General features: G+C 38.3%; 1 protein-coding gene across 1 annotated transcript; it reads right to left on the bottom strand.

Annotated features, from left to right (window-relative positions):
• Positions 1 to 2,953: 2,953 nt before the first annotated feature.
• On the bottom strand, positions 2,954 to 17,124 carry EIF2S3 (eukaryotic translation initiation factor 2 subunit gamma). The gene is made up of 12 exons (XM_014948349.1): positions 16,913 to 17,124; positions 14,553 to 14,616; positions 13,927 to 14,054; positions 13,681 to 13,802; positions 13,080 to 13,174; positions 11,748 to 11,906; positions 10,349 to 10,483; positions 9,369 to 9,463; positions 8,300 to 8,444; positions 7,710 to 7,879; positions 6,373 to 6,545; positions 2,954 to 3,717 (listed from the first exon to the last, which is right to left on the bottom strand). Exons 1-12 carry the CDS (start codon positions 16,979 to 16,981, stop codon positions 3,654 to 3,656), a joined length of 1,419 nt encoding a protein of 472 aa, XP_014803835.1. The 5' UTR covers positions 16,982 to 17,124; the 3' UTR covers positions 2,954 to 3,653.
• Between the last annotated feature and the right edge of the window lie 5 nt (positions 17,125 to 17,129).

Below are 17,129 nucleotides of genomic sequence, written 5' to 3'. Positions count from 1 at the left end.
CACAGCTTCTTTTCAGTTTTACACCTGCCTTCATTTCCATCAGAAACAACAGGAAACTAATACCCACTTTTATTAAGAATAATGTCATTTCCATAAAGTCAAGTGAAGCAGCAGCCACGCCACTGCCATTTACAAAGTTACAGTGAAGAACTACTTCCAAGTTTTGTTCACTTTTGCTTCTGTAAAAATTTAATTTCTTAAACTAGGTAACCAACCTGAAGTTTAACTGTGCGCGGTTTGTGGGGCAGTACGGTATTTGTGATACCGATAAACACGGCGAAGAAATCGATTTCTTAAGTAGCTTGTTTAGTTTGAGCCAACCAGCAAAAACTCCTTGGAATGACAGCCAGACAGTACCTCACTAGTTTCATCAACCTGTGATTGGTTCTGCAATAAAAACAAACCCAAACCAAACCAGGTGGTAGTTCAATTAACTCACACTGGCCTGGTAGGTTTCATAGATACCAGAAGTCTTCAACAAAATATTTATGGAGGTGACATTCCTCCCCGTAGTGGAGAGGTACCACTATGCTAGCACCCTCCTAAAACCAGTTACCAAGCTCTGGCAGACCCAAGTGTAGGTACTGGTGCCACCTGGGATGCCCTGCTATACTCCAGCTCCAGAATGGGCAAGTGTGATAGCTGCCAATTCCACTCTCGTGCCCTGGCTAGCCAGCCCGTCCAAAAGGCAACTGCACACCCATGTTCAGGGAGCTACATCTGACCTATAAAGGGTAAAAATTAAAAATAAGAGAAAATTATCACTCTGAAACAGATCCTTGGCGAAGTGAGAGAGCTTACAAGTAATCTGTTATTATTTTCATCCAGGCCAAGGAAATCTAAGTAATTTCCAGCTTCTTTAGTTTCACTTGGTATCCCTTCCTCTCCTCTCATTCATCTAAATCCCAGCATCACAGCTCAGCGAATGCAGAGTGGGTGGACACAGACACGCCAGCTCATAACACATTTACACTTAACACTGGTCACTCCGATGCTGCAGAGTCATGTGCTTCGTGTATTCATCAAAGTCTCAAAACGTTCCCATTATTCTCTGCTCAGACAACAGTCAAACCTTTCCAGTTACAGGAACCATAACATTTTGGCAGCAAGAAAGGATGTTGCACTTTACACCTTCCCCCCTCCTGCCACAATGCGATGGAATATATAGCACACCGTTTATGTCACATGTAAGTCACAGCTGACCCCTCAGACTACCTATACGTGCTCCCAACCTCCCTTCTTCTCTTGGAAGGATCAGAAACGGGGCCAGACACGCTGTTCTGCAACAACCATCCCGCTCTCAGGCAACTCTTTTCTGCATGGCACAGCACGAATAACAAACCTAAGCCTACCATCAGAAGGAAGTGAAGAACAGTTCAAAATATGAGAAACTGCCTTGGGAGGGGGCTGCAGCTGCTAAAAAAAAAAAAAACAACCCCAAACATAGCCCAGCCTGGAAGAGCCATCACGAAAGCAGGCTGATGCAAGAATGGGTCAGATGCAAAACTCACTGCCCTGGCACTTCATCGCCTCTATTCTCTCCAGTCCCCACAAGTTCTTGTGCACGCCATCAAAAAATAATAATAATAAAAAAAAATTACTTAACATTTCAGAGGGAACAAGACACTTTCATAAAGCATTCCTTAATGTCAGTGATAACACGTTCCTAGTAAATCTGCTACCAACTACAGCAGCATCAAATCATGGTTTAGACCTAAATGAAGTAACGACCTACAGCTGTTTAGCCGGGAGGCCGCAAGGCTGGCTACTAGCCCTAGGACAGTACTAGTACTTTGCATTGATTCCCTCCCCAAGCACAGGAGCACATTGAGCGCTCTGGAAAGATTATGGCCCTCTCATTTTTTGAACTGCAGATGAAAAGATTAAGGCCCAACCTCCAAATTATCTATCTGGACACCTAAAATTGCTTAACCAATTTGTCAGAAGCATCTCAGCATTACTCTATCATTAGACCCACGCATTCTGTGCACCTAGAAAGAACTCCTTGGACTAGATTTCATCCTGGCGGTGGTGTCATCCTAGCACTCTGCAGTCGCTTACTTTTTGTGGTGTGCTCACCCTCATGCTCCCAAACTAGGTAAGACATAAGTTTATCCAAATTCTTAGAACTCAAGAGTTACAAAAATGAGCTTCCAAAGCATGGAAGCTGAAGTCTTTGAAATGAGCAGTATAGATTCTTAAATCTGTCTAAGTACTAGGAGAATCAGGAAGAACTATAGCTGAACTCCTTCTTTTAAAAAGTAGGACTATACCAAAAAAGTAATGTATTTAGTCTCAACACCACGCAAGGTAGAAGTACTTTACAAATGCAGCAACTGAGTACAGGAATGTAGATGGAATAAGGCAACACAAACACAATACAAAATAAGGAACAAAACTCAAGCTGCTTCATTTAAGTCCTTTTTGATGGGTGAAACGGTATTTACCTTTAGGATGCCCTTGGAGGTTTTAAATGCTGAAACCAGGCTTTGAAAATGAACACAGTACTTTGTAAAAAAATATGAGAAGTAGCATGACCTGCTAAATAGTCTATTATATAAAATACCTAGAACTATGTACATTAGTATAAATGAAGAAGTTAAATCTAAATGGATTAAAGTATTAGCACCCTACAGTAAGTTTATTACATGTTTTCTCCTAAGGAGTGTGATTCAGGCTAGGTAAGAAAAAGTGGTTTTACACCTTTATCCTCATCTCATTCTGAATTCTGTCTCCCCCTCGACCCCCACCCACAATCACTCCTTTCCACTGCCTTTTCCAGACACTATAGTTCAAGATCATACCTAATATTCACTCAATATAACTTTGAAATAAGCAGTTTACTCCTACTCTGTAGTCACTCACACAGAGTTCCATGATGACAAACACCTACGTTTCAAATTAATCACATTCTTTTTGTAAATCCATTCTAAAATAAAGTTAAAACCAATACTGCTAGTTCAGATCCAGTTTACTTGTAGTTTTCCTTTGGGGGTATAACCAAAATTCCTCATAATATTGGAAGTGACAAATTTAAGTCAGTCAACATTGCCATCCTAATTACAAAGTGTAATACAGGTAGAAACCTAAAGTCAGAACCATAGAAACTAAGAAAGTAAGTTTTTGCTGTAAACACCTGTCTAAACAAAATAAAGTGTTGTGCAGAAAAGATAATAGTCTTCAAGGGGAGTTTGTTGGGTTTTTTTTCTTTCCTTTTAATACTTCCACTGGTTGAACAATCACTGCAGTCTTTTGTTACTCAGAAAAGTTGTATGAATTAATGAAAATAAGCAATATTTTATTTCAGTATCAGATTTATAGTTTGTGTGTTACACTGGGGCTGGCTTGACTGATATTAAACAGATATGTCTGAAACACAAAGTAACATAAATTAGACATGCCATGGGACATGTACAATTAATTTCTACTAAGATGTGGATAATTAAACCCACTTCTATGCCAATTCTTTTACACTTTTAATGGTGATAGTGACTAGTATTTTAGTAAGAGGGTAAAATTCAATAAAATGTATGAGGACAGCCATACAACTCAAAGATGATGTTTGCACAGCTTCCAATTCCACTGTGAAAATATACCCCCTGCGAAATAGAAATAGGCACTTCATCTTTAAAAATGAAGCACTCTTTTGTTCTTCAGTCATCATCAACAGTTGGCTTGATTGTCACTCCTCTTCTGATTTGACCCCAACCAATTAAACTGGAAAAAGAAAAACAGTTTGTATTACTTTTAATAGTAGTCAGAAACATCCAGGATAAATCAACATCCTGCTGTCATTCTTACGCCTTCAGTTCTCACATTCTGCATTTCTCCACTTCTCTCCCACCCAAAATATCCTACAAAGCTTAAGAGTGGTTAGTGGAAATACAGATTAAAAAAGCGAGGGACGGGGAACATTTGTATGTTCATAGTAAGTTAAGGATGTCTCTTTGAGTAGTAAACTAGAATTCTGAAAATGTTTTAACTTCTGTTGTACTGGTGGACTGTAAATCTGCTCACAGCTTGATCTCTCTCACCTACGCCTGCAGTGCTGCACTACTTTCAAATAGAAATGAGAATGTGAAGATTCAGAGAAGATGACAGTAAGATTACAAATAGAGCTGTAACTCTCAATGAACATATAACCTATAAAAGGTAACTCAACTCTCAGGTAAGTTGTGCTATTTATATACAGTAACATTAAGGCCCCTTTTATAGGCCACCGTTGCCTTAGAAAAATATGCTTATAAAAGAAATGAACATTATGTACATTTCTACAATCAGCAGGCAGTCCATGTTATTAGGACAACTGTCTTTAAAACATTTCTGAATTCTGGCATGGAGATACACAGAAACAACATGTGCATTTCTATTTAATTTGCTGAGCAGTAGAGCCTGTCTCTGGACATCAGAAAAAGAACTGAAGTATATTAGTTTCTCACTTGCCACTTTTTAGGACTATATCCATAGGTCATAACTACTCCACATATGAATTACTGTATATATACGAAATACTGTTCCTTGGAATCACTATTGTACCCTGTTTCCTTGAGCCATTTGCTGTTAAAACCTCTCTGCTTCTACATATTTACTTTCTATTTTATACTTCCTGTTCATCTCTTGCTTTCTCACTTTATTCCATCTTTTCAGTACTCCATTGCTTCAGGCTACAAGTTCATTTTCACACCACCAACTGTATATTGTCTTTACTCCAGTTGGATTTTATTTTGCTGCTTTTCGCAGTTTGCCTCCTTCCCTTTTTCTCATTATGTTGTCCCTTTGACCATTTATTACAGCACAGAAGGCAACTTTTTAACAACAGGATCTTCATAGTAGGCTGCCACTACTTGTTCACCCCATAAACAAGAGACAAGTGGGCTTTTTGGCAAAATATGGTCATGGTTTTCAAGTGGGAAGTAATCTACAGAAGCCACAAAACTCACATTAAAATTTACACAGGCTGTCAGCCTATAGCTCAAAGAAAGCATCATTTCCAATATAAATAGTTTCTCCTCTTCTTTCTGCCTCCTTCCCTGACTTAATTTGCGTCCTGTCTTTTTTTGTCCCCACCCCCCTTCAAGAGATGTTATATTTTAATTGGGGTTTTTTCAGGGAATCTTCCTTAATTTGTCAGCTAGCTCTGAGACAGCAAGCACTGAATTCTCATCTATGCTCTCCTGTTGACGTGGAGAAGAAACACACACCCATGGATATTTAAAGCTTGAATCTTTTTCATATGGTAGGGACTGCTTGTGTGAATGGCTACATTCCCTTATGCTTTCCCCTCGTACTACAAGGGCTGTGATGGTCAATGAATGTTCTTATGATATTCATGTAGTCTTATGGAGCACATAATAGGTACAGTATGCATAACCATCTAAAGACCTTATGCTTTCCCCTCGTACTACAAGGGCTGCGCAGGGTCAATGAATGTAAATACCCTTAATGTTCTTATGATATTCATGTAGTCCTATGGAGCACGTAACAGGTACAGTATGCATAACCATCTAAAGAGAAGTATAGCACCAAGCTTAACATGAATCATCAACCAATTCTGCTCATCTTTTTCAGCCTCAGATGCTTCTTTGCAGTCAGCCATTTTATAATTGGAATTTGAATTGGTCAATCCAGTTGATGCTTTTTTCGTTCTTTTCAAAGTACTTGAACCTCAGAAAATCCCTCCTCCATTCCCCTGCTATTACCTCAAAGCGGCACTACGAGTCACATACAGCTCCACAGGTTGCACATCACTCACTTGGGTGTGTATAAAGATGGGCTTTGCCTTAGCATAACTAGAATTTTCAAAGTCTGCTGCCAAGATAGCCTACTGTTGGCTCAGGCTGTAATCTGGCAACAAACTGCAGATGTTTCCCTGTCTTTAAGTAATTGATATGTACCCATTACAAAGCTTCTTTTAGAAGAGGCTAGAAACGAAATGAAGCATCCCACAACAGTGGTGTCAATGTGCTAGGAAAATCCAGAAGAATTTTAAAAACAGACATGTATCTAGAGCAAAATCAGATCTGTGCTTGGGCTGCTGCCAAGATAGCCTACTGTTGGCTCAGTTACAGCCTGGCTGTAATCTGGCAACAAACCGCAGATGTTTCCCTGTCTTTAGGTAATTGATACATACCCATTACAAAGCTGCTTTTAGAAGAGGCTAGAAATGAAATGAAGCATCCCACAACAGTGGTGGCAATGTGTTAGGAAAACCCAGAAGAATTTTAAAAAACAGACATGTATCTAGAGCGAAATCAGATCTGTGGTTGGGTTTTTTTGGTGATTTTTTTTTTTTTGTTTGGGTTTTTTTTGGTTGGTTTTTTCTTTGCTAACATGAAAACAACTGGATACTCTACCAATTTAGCACCAACTTACCGCCAGTGTTTCTCAACTCTTCGACTCAGGGCAATTTTTTCTCCCACTTCTGTGCATACTGGGTTAGTTAGCACAATCTTCCCCAAATCAGCCTTTACTGCACTGACTCTCCCTCCAGTAGATAGGGATCCTATGTTTACCATTAAAACTTCATTCTTGGATAATTTTTGCACCTGAAGTAAAACATACAAAACTTTGAAACATAAGCTTTAGTATTAAAAAAACCCCAATAAATAACATACTACAAGCAATATTAAGTATGTCCTGTTATCTAGATGCCACAAAGAGAAGATATAGCTGAGAAACAAAAAAACCTATTAAATACACATAGATAAACCATGCACAGAATATTAAGTATCTCCTGTTATCTAGATGCCACAAAGAAAAGATATAGCTGAGAAACAAAAAAACCTATTAAATACACACACATAAACCATGCACAGAAGTGTCAGTGAATAAAGTTTATATTTTAACTCCTGAGAAAGGATAAATATGTAAATACTGGGTATGTAGTACTGCAGGTTCCTACTGTGGAGAAATCCCAATAAAGTGTATCATGCCAAAACATCCTGAAGATTGGTTTTGCTTTTAATACAGTATGTGCAGTCTCAGAAATTGTTACAAATTGAAATGTTATAGAATATCCAGATTATATAAAAGAATGGTAATTTCCCTTATGCCTCCCTACATCAAAATGATTTTTCAAAAAATAATTCATTTCACAGGCTAAAGAGACAACTGAGACAATTCACTGTTGCATGAAGCAGTTAACAGATTTTACTACTAACAGGGAAAACTATAATCTTCTAGTTTGATTTGTGTAAAATGGACAATGGAAAATGTGACTTGTGCATCAAGTTCAGTTTCTTTTCAACTACAGTGTTTCAAAAGTATTTAGCTTTGGGCATCAAGTTCAGTTTCTTTTCAACTACACTGTTTCAAAAGTATTTAGCTTTAAGAAGTTCTTCAGAGAAAGAATCTATAAAAAGCATGTAAGTAGTAAGTAGATCAGTATGTATGCAAAACTAATTATTGCACAAATAGGCTGACAGCAAAGAAAAACAACTACCAAGACGTTCAGAAGAATACCTAACTTCAAAAGACACATACTTTATGGTACTTCAAACTACTCTGATACGAATTTCTACTCCTCTGAAAAGTATTCTTCTATAATATTAATCAAACAGGTAAGTTTTGTGACAAGCATATATGAATGAGAAACCTACTACATGAATTAAAAAATTTACTTACTACTAAAATTTAGCACAAGAAGTTAGTAAAAGAAATGGGAAAGAAAAATCCCATAGTGTTATCTTTCTTAACAAAGGGGTACAGACCTTTGCAGCTTTCTTGTCTCCTTCAGTGCGCACACCTAATAGTCGTCTCAACAAGAAATAGGAAATTTCTAGCTCTGTAAATATTTCCGGCAGTGCTCCAACTGCTCCAAGAACCTGGCCTACCATTCGGTCAGCCCGACACAAAGTTGGATCAATCTTAGTTCCAACACCTACAACAAAACAAGGAAAGTCACAAGGAGTAATTGCAAGGTAGCTGTCATATTTACATATTAAAATATTTGAAGGAGACCTCAACCTAACAAACTGAGAATGTACTGGGAATTTCCTATTACCTGACAGGACTTTCAGAATGTCAGCAAGACAGATGAAGAAACCTTCTACCATTAAAGCCGGTACAATTAACAATGCAAGTTAATCTGAGTTGGCCACGGACATTCAGTAAAATTATTTATTTATTGAACATCTAATTTTCACACCCATGTTGTCTCTCTGTATCTTTCTAGATATATGTATTATTTAAAATTGCTCACAGCCTTTTTGTTCACTACACTGAAATTCACTGTTAAGTGAAACCAAGTGTTTTCAATAACCATGAAGAAATGCATCTTTTGATAAGAGAATATTCTTACCTATAAGACCTCCTGGAGCAGCATATTGTAGATCATTGTGTTCAGCAAAGAGTGACACAATTTTGGAAAAGATGGGCTTGCACATGAGTTTTCCTTCACTGTCCTTGGACACAATACCAGGCCGGACCTCAATCTCCTGGCCCACCTAATTACAAAAGTGAAAAAGTGATTAACTGGTTGTTTCACAGGAACATAGAGCTAACTACTAGTCACAGATAAGACCTACTTATCTCAGGATCTATTTATACAAAGTCCTTGGTTCTGGTCTACTGTAGAACTTCTAGGACTTCTGTTGCACTGTTTACTGCAAATCGAACAATATTGAAAGCTCTGTATCTTGCAGCCAATGAAGCAACTGATTTTCTCTTCAACACAATTTACAAAACTGCTTTAGCAAAAGATATTTATCAGCAATAATTCCAGTATTTAAATTTTAGTTTATTTTTTAAGCGACATTTCATTTAGAAATGTCTGCACTGAGAAAAGTTGAGTTAATTCAATCAGTGCAACTGATCAGCATCAATAAACCACAAGACAAAGAAAATCCAAAGTTGTATAAATGTCCAAAGATGTAGTTTGCTTACCAGTCTAACACAGCAACTTTTAAGGTTTCTATTTATCATAGTATCCCACAAGCAAAATAAAAAAAATTGAATAGAAGAAGAATACTTAAATGGGGAAGTGGAACCTGTGGGAACCTATACACACTTCAGAAGTACCTTTAAAGTTTTTTTGCTCCCCTCTCTCCCCCCAGTAATTCAGTTAGTTAAAGTGGTAAGTTGTAAAAAAAAAAAAAAAAAAAAAAAAAAAAATCCTTTAATTTCTATAAGCAATGAAATCAGTATCATTATTAGCAAAAGTTAAGACTACAGTAACAAAAATACATGTTTCTTGTTCTGGTATTTTAAAACAGGAAAGCGAAAACGAAGCACAGACAGTATAGGTGCCATCTGGCTGTGTTCTATTTTAAAAAACATTCAATTATAAAGATTCATTTCATACTACACATGCAAAAACTCTACTCATTTTTATAATTACAAGTCTCCAGACAAGAGAGGGAAAAGGTTACCTTTAAAACACCCTTTAGAATACTGCCACCAGCTACGCCCCCCTTAAGGTCATCAACTTCACAGCCAGGCTTGTTGACATCAAAAGATCTAATTACTGAAAAGAATAAACCATAACCAAGTTTATATTTAAAATCATTTTTGTAAAGAATTGCTGTCTTTCTTTAGCTGCTTTGCTTCCCTAGTCTTCTTAAGGTATACACATATTTATATAATATTTACAAACACAGTTCAGGGATAACACTAAAATATGATGAATATTCTGAATTTTTAACTGTAGAGCTAATTTTTTTTCTCAAAACCAATTAAGCTGCTCATATCAAAACCAGCTTTTTAAACTGTTTCTGCATTTAAAAAAAATATGTTAAATATCAGTATCTGAAAAAGAAAGCAACAATCAACCATGTTAAAAGACTCATTCAATATTCACAATGTTGATTGTGAGTATTGTAACCTTATTTTAACATAGTCAATTTTTATGCATACTGAACATATGTGTTGTAGATTTCCCTTGTTTTGTCTGGGGGAAAAAAAGCAAACAAATGAAGTCATTGTAGTGGAACTGAATTTCAGGCTTTCAGGAAACAGTAGGACTCTAACACAGAAAATCTAACCAGGCTACCTAGAAGATTTTGATAGAAATAATTTAATTTTCAAATCCAACAATTTGTCAATACTTGTTAAATCAAATTTAAACTCATAGTACCTAAAGGAAAGTTTTAAGACACAGGTAAGTTTCTCATCTTTATTGCGTTTTAATGCTGTCATACACACAGACCATACATAAAAACCAGCAATTACCTCAAAGAGATGTAACTATAGCAATTTACTATGAATAAACAATACATCTTTAAAACGCAAGTTTAAAAATCAGGGTGCACTAAACACTCCTTTAAAACCTACCTCTCAAGAGCATTCAGCAACATACTATACCTGTAATAAATCATTAGCCCCAAAAACCCCGACCTAATTGTTTACGTACCAATAAGCCTTGGTTCAGATGTGAAGTCTCGCAAAGGGACTGGGATTTTCTTCACTATATACTCACAAACTACCTCAATGTTGTATTTCAACTGTGCTGAGATTGGAATTATTGGAGCTCCTTCTGCAACTGTACCTAAACAAAAATCAAGTTCAACATGAAGGCTTAACACAGTATTTAAAGCAACACGACCAAGTGTTCTGTCATTGTTAAAAATATTCATGAATTTCAAGGTACATTTTATATGTATTTCCCAAAGCAGTATCAGAACATTTACCCTTCCCTTCAACATTTTAGCTCAAACCAGCCCGACCTACTTTGAGGCAGTCGTGTTGCCTCTGGATAATTGTGTACTGAACAGCTTTACAGAATCTTCTGCTCTAAGGCAGAATTCACGTCTTACATTGTGATCAGAAATATTCTTAAGATAATTTCCTCAGAGAGATGTCAGTATTTGATTCATCAGTATCAATTTTACAGTAAGATTTCCTTCTGATGAACTAAAATTCCTATCAATTTAATGATCTGTTTCCTAAGTTTTGCAATGCAAATACGTATTTTTGAAAAATCCTAACTTTGTGGAATAATTTATTTAGTTATCAAGGCTTGTTAAATGTAATTAGTTTTAATTATATCCATGTTTTTTGTGATAACTCAAGGTCTCACAAAGAACTCCAAATTTACAGATCAAGCCACTTGGACAATGTAGCTGTTAAGAAGAGCTTACACAAGGCCACAGTTCTGAACTAAAAAAAAAAAAAAAAGAAAAAAAAAAGAGACACTGGCTACTTTTGATAGTGACAATCTAGCTCTGCAGCTTTTCATACCCCAGCTAAAGCAGATAAGCGGGTAAAACAGCGAAAGCTCCTGGGAAAGACGAAACTCAAAGCTGTAGATTAAAGTCGAGCAGAAAATTATGGATGGAGTAGGATAACTCTGTCTAAACTGGACTTACAGAGAGAGAGATGAAAGACAAATCTTTTGTGATTAGATAAAAGTAACTAACATATTTATACCTCCAAGGTGCCCCTGGAAAGTACTGCTTCATTCCCTCCTGCACTGCAGTAAAAGCACAGTACAATCTTTAGCAGAGAAAAATCCAAGAGGAGACAATACTAAGAAGAAACCATAAACTCAGGGAAAGCTACTGGACAAGAGCTACTGCTATTAGTTTACATCAAAAGCTCTGACCAAGAGCCATAACACTATTGTACATAAGCTGTCTGAAACGGATAAGAAGCACAACTCCAAAGGTCTGTTTTTTAGATTAACAAATTACGTACACCAGCACTGTCTACGTAAGAGAAGCTCTTCTATAAAGATACAGAAAACCGCTCAGTTTTGTCCCAATACCGAAGAATTTCCACCACAAACTGGATTTCTGCTGTTGAAAACTTACCTTGTACAAATGCAAGAATCTGTTCATACTGTTCTTTAGCCTGGCTCTCCTTCACCAAATCAATCTTATTCTGTAGAATCAAAATGTGTTTCAGTTTCATGATTTCTATAGCAGCTAGATGTTCTGAGGTCTGGGGTTGAGGGCATGACTCATTACCAGCTGAAAGAAGAAAAGTGACTGCAATATAGAAACTATCAAGATAGATAAAACTCCTACAATTAGGACATCTACTTTCCATTCTATCTTTTTTAATAAAGACAGTCAGCTCTCAGTAACCTATACGTGAAGCATCCAAGTTAATAAGCACCTACACTTCCCCAGAACTGCTGGCTTTAGCTTCTTCACAATATCAGACAGAGAGGTTGCCTGAGTCTCCCATTATACTTGCTCCCAACAGAAACACACATTTAAAATTTCCAAAGATACTGACAGATAACTTCTGTTTACTTGACTTATTTCATCCTTTAGGTCTTCAGACACCTCAGTACTGACAACCATAACATACAATTCACCTTCCAAGAAGTATCTTAAAATTCTGTGGTTTTTTATATCACCAAAGTCATAAAAACGTCAAGATCCCCAAATTCTCTAACACACAATAAATATATCAAGCATGTGAATAGGACATTTATCAGCATGCTTTGGATTTCAGCCATCCAACAAGCCAGCTTTGGCCTGATGTGCCATTGTGGTGGTTAATCACACCTGAAATTTGGTCTATCCCATTTTCTAGATCTAAACAGGCAGGAGGAATGATGGCTTATCGGCTATCTCAGACTATTTAAACTACAGTGTCTGAAGCTGCTGGTCTTGTTTGTTGACATGTCATATCCAGATATCATAATAGCTATTTATCACCAGCGAGCACTAAATTCTTCTAGAGACACATAAAAAGAAGTTTTATTCACTTCCCGTTGCTTGCAAATCAGATCAAAAACTGTCTAAATCAAGGTAAATCTTCTGTACCTTGATTTTATCCATATTCATTGGGGTTTCTTGTTTGTACTGACGTTTGTGGACTCTCCTGTATGGCTACGACTACATATTTAAAGCAAACTGAAGCTTCAGAGAAATTTGAAATATACCTGTAAGCCAATGCATTTCCATAAAATGATATAAATTTTACAGTACCATACCACTACAAGGTTTCATCTTACTTAACTGATCTTCTCTCAACTGGGCCAGCTACCAGACTAGGTACGTTTAAAAAAAATAGCTTGTTATGGTACTTTTTTTTTTTCCATTGCTCACCCCGCTCCACTAAATTTTAAAACCCCTATAAATTTGCTTCATGATATTAAAAGAGCTCGGTTTTTGTGTAGCAAACATTACCTATCAACAGCAAAGCTGCATCCATTACTGCTGCACCGTTCAGCATAGTAGCCATCAGAATATCATGGCCAGGACAATCCACAAAAGAGACATGCCTGTTGTAGAAGAAGGTTAAAAAGAAGTCCAACAGTTAATTAACAATTTCTCTAACTGATTTATGTGAATGACTAGACAGACATAAAGGTTAGAAGCACCCTTAAAATAGATAGATAAATAAACATTTCAAGACAGATGCTGAGAAGTAACAGCTTAAAAATATTTTCGTAAGAACACAAAGACTACAAAAAGGGTGTCTGTGAGGTCCACATTAGTTCTCATTCTAGTGCCTTTAAAATGTATTTAAATTAATAGCAGGAAAATTTCATTTCAGAGTCCTGCAAACACCCAAGGACAGAAGACACAGCTGTGCTCTCCCATGGACTGTGCATCACGACTAATAAAAGCAAGGCAGTTTAGATGATACCTTAGATCGAGGTACCCAGCAGGTAAGAACATGTGGTCTGCCATAACAATAAGTTCACCTTACAGCTCAATCCCAAGTATTTTTTGCTATGTAAAAGGAAGTAAACATACTTTATACCAGTTGTTTTACTACAGTTACCTGACTAGTTTAAAGTTCCCTTTGGTGCCAGGAATGTCTGTAGGGAACTCATCTGGGGTGCTACTTCCACAGGATCGGTAACACTCTGGCCGGGAACAGCTTGGGTCATCCAGCTTGTAAATCTGCAAGTAATTGTTTAAAAAAATGAGGAAAAGTTTAATCCATCAAGGGTTATTTACTTATAAGCTTACACCCACCCTGAAATATATTAGCAACATATCTGGTAGATTTACAGTATAGACTCACCTTTGCATTAGCATAGCCCAGCTTGATTGTAATATTTCTTTCCAGTTCATTTTTAAATCTGACAGTATGAACTCCAGATATAGCTTTGACTACTGTCGACTTTCCATGGGCTACATGGCCAATTGTACCTATGTTTTAAAAGCAAATGTTTGTCAACATATTGTTTAATAGTGTGCAACGTTCCATTACAATCAACACAATCACCCCAAACTCTCTGTAGCCAGTAAGTCCAGAGCTCCCATCAGAAGCATGTATGGGTTTCATAATCATTTTTGTTTAAACAAATAAGATCCTAAATTAAGCTCCCAATGGACAGATCTCTGCATTTTCACGAAACCCATTTCAATGCTTAATTTTATTGTAAAACAAACTTTGCTTTAGCAACTATTCCCTACTTCATCCAAGAATGTTTTTGAAGTAAAATTGGTTCTATTAAAATTAAAATGGTTTGACAACTCTTGTCCTGAGCTTTGACAAAATTCATAATAAAAACATTTTATCTGTATTATTGTCTGTTTCAGTAAGAATTTCTTTAAGATGTTCTCACATAGGTACCATATGCTACTACATGAGCACCAGAAAGAGTTACATTAATGCACCCCTCTTTTTTAGAAATTTGGGTTTACCTATATTAATTGTTGCTTGTCTGCTGATGACTTCTGGTGAAAGAGGTGTCAGCTTGGTAACATCCTGTATGAGGGAGATTTTAGAATTTACTCATCCTAAATATAAATGTTTAGAGAGTATTGTATGTAATTTCTTAAAAATTATCCAGTAGTTCTATTCAGCAAAATCCAACCAAGCTCATTGAAATAATTCTAGATTTGCATTCCATACGTGAAATAGGACCAAAAGTAACAAAATCCTGATTGTAAATTAGTATATGTTGCAAATCAAAACACTGCCTGTAAATTGGTACCGGCTGCGAGGTGTTAAAGAAAGATGGAAGTAAACAAACCAATAAAAACTCAAAAGCTCTAGCACGCAGAACCCCCTTACCCATCCTCAAACTTAAATTACACATAACAAGCTAATTCAAATAAACTTTCTACAGGCTACATGATGAACTGCACGTGTTTTAAAAAACAAAGGTTTGTCAATAAACAGTTGTTTAATTGGTATAAGGTTCCATTATAGTCAATATTTAATTACACTTTAGAGTCAGTAGGTCCAGAGATTTCACTAGCATCATGGATTTAGTTTGTGGTTTTTTTAATGTTTAGTTTTTCCTCAAATCCTGTTATTGCTACTTCGGGTACCAGACAAAAATTCTGCTGTCCTAAATAGCCTGTTGCATGAGCCTACTGGTAGCACTTGGCAAATTAAAATACTTACAAATACATTCCCTATCATTAAAATGACAACTCTGAAAGAGTTGTTTTGTTTTTTTAAAAAGCTGTTTGTTCAAATATTGGACAAATGCTGAAATCCACTGAAATGTTCCTCTGTACTGTTTTTGAAACTGTTTACAGTTAATTTCCATCCTGCACCGAATTCATATGGGTAAGCTGTTCAGTTCACCCAAAGACTCAGGATGCCAAGAGAGTCCTCAGTGCAGGAACAGGATATAAATATTTTGCTGAGACACAAGTAACACATATATATTAATTTACATTAAATCATACATTGTTTATACTGTTACATGCAGGTCCTGTGTATAACAATCAAATAAACACATCTGTGTTAAGAGCGTAAGCTTCCTCATTCTATTCTTGAGTATTACATGTTCAATACAAGCCAAGTTTTGTCCACCTGACACAGGCAATTTAGTTTATATCACTTGCATATCTAACTTGAAATGAGTACACACACTGAAGTCAATGATGGGAACAGGACCTGCAGATGGCACCATTTAGCAGGGTGACAAGCACATAAGCATGATGCAAACCCTGTCATCAAGAGAAATGTTCCTGGTCCACACAATTATGCACGCCTGCAATTTTTTTCCTTGACGCTGGTATAAGGCCAAATTCAGCTATAAGCTCCAGTCAACTGTAAGCATTCAAGGGCCAACTGAAAAAGTACAGTATAGGCCTTAAAGGCAATCCTACCAACCTCCCAACTAGGCTTATCTGTGCTCTTTCTGAGCATGCCATGGTCAAAAAAGAAAGCAAAGAAACTTTTGAAATTACTAACATGCTTAGCTATAACGCAAAAAGAATTATTGTGCTCAAACCTCATCAAACACTATTACTGTGAAGACAAACAAGTCCTTCTAGTTTGTCGAACACCAGGGAGGCAGCACCATGACTTCCAACTGCTTTTGCCTGTGTATAATTGTAGTAAGTGAGACAGCCCAGGTAAGACATTTAACAGGTAAGCTACCACAGCAAGAGGCCACTGCAACCGATTTTCTTGGTAGTCAAGAAAATTTTCTTGGTAGACCAACCACGACAAGGGTGGCAATCAATCCTTCCATCCCACTAGGGAAACAAAACACCAACGTATGGTTCTACTTGAGAGAGAGAAGAACCTTTAACAGAGAAACCCTTTAACTGAGAGAACCCTTTACGAGGGGGAAACCACCCATCTCGCACAAAGGTGGCTTCGGTCGCAAAACCGGGACGCCAACCCACCGAGCTTCGGACTCACCTCAGCAGCAGGCCAAGCGCCTCATCCCGACAAACCCAAACCCTTTGCGACCAGCCCAACCTGCTCCCCGCGACTACCGCCACCTTCCCCTTCCCCCAGCATCGGCGTGCTGCAGCTCGGACTCCCCCCACCCCACAAGCACCGCCGCCTTCTGCGCCCCCTCAGACCTCAGCGGCCCCGGCGGTGGCGGCGGGGCCTAGAGGGAGGCCCGGATCCCCTCAGCCTCCGACCGCCGTGCCGTCCCCTCCCCACAACGGCGCGCCCGGCCGCCCCGGCCTCCCCAGCCCCGGCCTCCCCAACCCCGGCCCCGTCGCCCGCATCCGCTGATTCTCGGCATCCCCGCCCGCATCCACCTGCCCCCCGTCCCGCGGGGCGCCCGGCGGGCGGGCCTCACCAAGGTGGCGAGGTCCTGCCGGCTGAGGTGCGGCTGCCCCAGAGTCACTCCCGCCTCGTCCCCCGCCATCTTGGCCCGAAGAGGAAGCGAGGAGGCTCACGCGGCCGCCTGACCCCCGCCTCCGCTCGTCGCCGCCCCCTCCGCCGGGCCTCAGCCCGGCACCTTCCAACCGGGAGGCAGACACCCGGCTCGCCGACCCGCCGCGCTGGGGGGCGCG

This window comes from Calidris pugnax, unplaced genomic scaffold (assembly GCF_001431845.1).
Source record: "Calidris pugnax isolate Ruff unplaced genomic scaffold, ASM143184v1 scaffold164, whole genome shotgun sequence".
Taxonomy (NCBI): domain Eukaryota; kingdom Metazoa; phylum Chordata; class Aves; order Charadriiformes; family Scolopacidae; genus Calidris; species Calidris pugnax.
The sequence above is the reverse complement of the archived record's forward strand: the minus strand, read 5'-3'. Positions and strand labels throughout refer to the sequence as shown.